The 2,500-nt window shown below is 54.2% G+C and overlaps 1 protein-coding gene across 1 annotated transcript in view; it reads left to right on the top strand.

Moving 5' to 3' along the window:
• The window catches only part of mdga2a (MAM domain containing glycosylphosphatidylinositol anchor 2a), a 73,919-nt gene that overhangs the window by 41,125 nt on the left and 30,294 nt on the right, over positions 1–2,500 (top strand). Inside the window, exons 7-8 of the mRNA XM_070842655.1 lie at positions 729–1,058; positions 2,044–2,364. Of these exons, the coding sequence (XP_070698756.1) occupies positions 729–1,058; positions 2,044–2,364 (651 nt within the window). The remainder of the gene's footprint in view (positions 1–728; positions 1,059–2,043; positions 2,365–2,500) is intronic.

The raw sequence follows: 2,500 nt of genomic DNA, 5'->3' as shown, positions 1-2,500 counted from the left end.
CCAAGAGTAACCACAGGTAACCAAGAGTAACCACAGGTAACCACAGGTAACCACAGGTAACCACAGGTAACCACAAGTAACCACAGGTAACCACAGGTAACCACAGGTAACCAAGAGTAACCACAGGTAACCACAAGTAACCACAAGTAACCAAGAGTAACCAAGAGTAACCACAGGTAACCACAGGTAACCACAAGTAACCACAAGTAACCAAGAGTAACCACAGGTAACCACAGGTAACCACAAGTAACCACAGGTAACCATGAGTAACCACAGGTAACCACAAGTAACCACAAGTAACCAAGAGTAACCAAGAGTAACCACAGGTAACCACATAGACGTTTCCTTGCCCACAAAGTCTGGTGACTCGATGTAGTCGGAGGGTTCGTCCTCTCTGAACTGAACCAGGACCAGCTGACACTTCTGCCATCAGCTCCTTTTACTGATCACAGATTAAACTGTTCGTCAGCTCAGTGACTTCCTGTCTGAACACCTGACACCTGATCACCTGATACCTGACACCTGATCACCTGATCACCTGATACCTGACACCTGATCACCTGATCACCTGACACCTGATCACCTGATCACCTGACACCTGATCACCTGATCACCTGACACCTGACACCTGATCACCTGATCACCTGATCACCTGACACCTGACGTGCTGGTCCTCCAGTCTCAGCTGTTTGCTCATGGTCTCTGGTTAACCCCTCTGTGTCCCGCAGGCCTTCGTAAAGGTCGCTTCTGGATCACGCCCGACCCGTACCACAACGACGACAACATCCAGATCGGCCGGGAGGTGAAGATCAGCTGCCAGGTGGAGGCCACGCCCCCCGAGGAGCTGCAGTTCAGCTGGCTGAAGAATGGGCGCCCCCTGAGGAGCTCCGAGCGGATGGTCATCACCCACACCGACACCGACGTCTCCCCGGGAACCACCAACCTCGACATCATCGACCTCAAGTTCACCGACTTCGGCACCTACACCTGCGTGGCGTCGCTGAGGAACGGAGGAACCCCCGAGATCAGCATCGACGTCAACATCTCGTCCACCACGGGTGAGTCAGGCCGGGGGGGCGGGGGGAAGTATTCAGATATATGACTGCAGTAACGGTACACAGGTATAATTACTCCAGGATGACATCATAACGTGATGTCACTGGATGAGAAGGAGGCTCCTGCAGATGGTTGTCACGGCGACGAGCGTCTGCAGGCGGAGGCTGACTTCCTGTTTGTCTGTGACCTTGGCAGGCGGGAGGAAACAGTCAGAGAGGCTGGAGGGGGGGGGGGGCAATGGGAGAGAGTTAGAGGAGGAGATGGTGACAGATGGGGGGGGTCAGGGTTGGGGGGGGTTTAATGGATGCGTAGCTTCAGTCGCTGTCTGAGTGCTGCTGACGGTCTCGTGCTAAAACAGAAGGTCGCGTTCGGGTCGCTGCTGCATCCCCGAAAGGAAAATACATGTTAGAGCAGTTCAGCAGCCCCCGTCCTCCCCCCTCCCTCCCCCCTCCCTCCCCCCGTCCTCCCCCCTCCGTCTCTCTCAGTGAGTTTTTAACTGAAGGACAAACGTCACATTAAACTGGAAAGAAGACGTTTTTTTTTCACTCCTTCGTCTCTGCTGTCCATCACGTGAGCACACTAACTGTTCCATGTTGACCTCTGACCTCTGACCTCTAACCTCTAACCTCTGACCTCTGACCTCTAACCTCTGACCTCTGACCTCTGACCTCTGACCTCTGACCAAACCTGTTTAGATTTATAAGAACAAACGTTAATATTTCCTGAGATGATGAACTGTCTCTGGCCAGTTGACTTGAAAACCTGTTTATGAGAAAAGACCAAATATTAGAATGAAACTAGTTTTCTGTTTGATGATGTGATGCCATGAGGGCCACTAACACCCCCCCACTGTTTTCAGGATGTTTTCTGGTACATTTGTGGCTCTGATCTCATTTATATGAACCCCGATCTGAAGACGTTGGTCCGGCCGGAGGGCTTTAAGGTGCGTGGCCGCGCTAACCGTCCCGTCTCCGTACCGTCCCGCAGTTCCTCCGGAGCTGACCGTCCCCAGGGGGCGCTCTCACCTCATCGCTCAGGAGGGTGACACCGTGGACCTGCAGTGTCTGGTCTCAGGGAAACCCAAACCCATCATCCTGTGGTCGCGGGTGGAGGAGAGCGGGGCGGCGGCGGCGGCGGTGGCCCCGTCCCTGATGCCGGACGGCTCGGTGGAGATGGAGAGCTACGACGGCGTCCTGAGGATCAGCAACGTGACGAGAGAGATGAGCGGGACCTACCGCTGCCAGACGAGCCAGTACAACGGGTTCAACGTGAAGCCCAGAGAGGCTCTGATCCAGCTGGTGGTGCAGTGTGGGTAACACACACACACACACACACACACACACACACACACACACACAGTAACACACACACACACACACACACACACACACACACACACACACACACACTCACACACACACTCACACACACACACACACACACA

Source organism: Pempheris klunzingeri, chromosome 13 (genome assembly GCF_042242105.1).
Source record: "Pempheris klunzingeri isolate RE-2024b chromosome 13, fPemKlu1.hap1, whole genome shotgun sequence".
NCBI classification, from domain to species: domain Eukaryota; kingdom Metazoa; phylum Chordata; class Actinopteri; order Acropomatiformes; family Pempheridae; genus Pempheris; species Pempheris klunzingeri.
The sequence above is the reverse complement of the archived record's forward strand: the minus strand, read 5'-3'. Positions and strand labels throughout refer to the sequence as shown.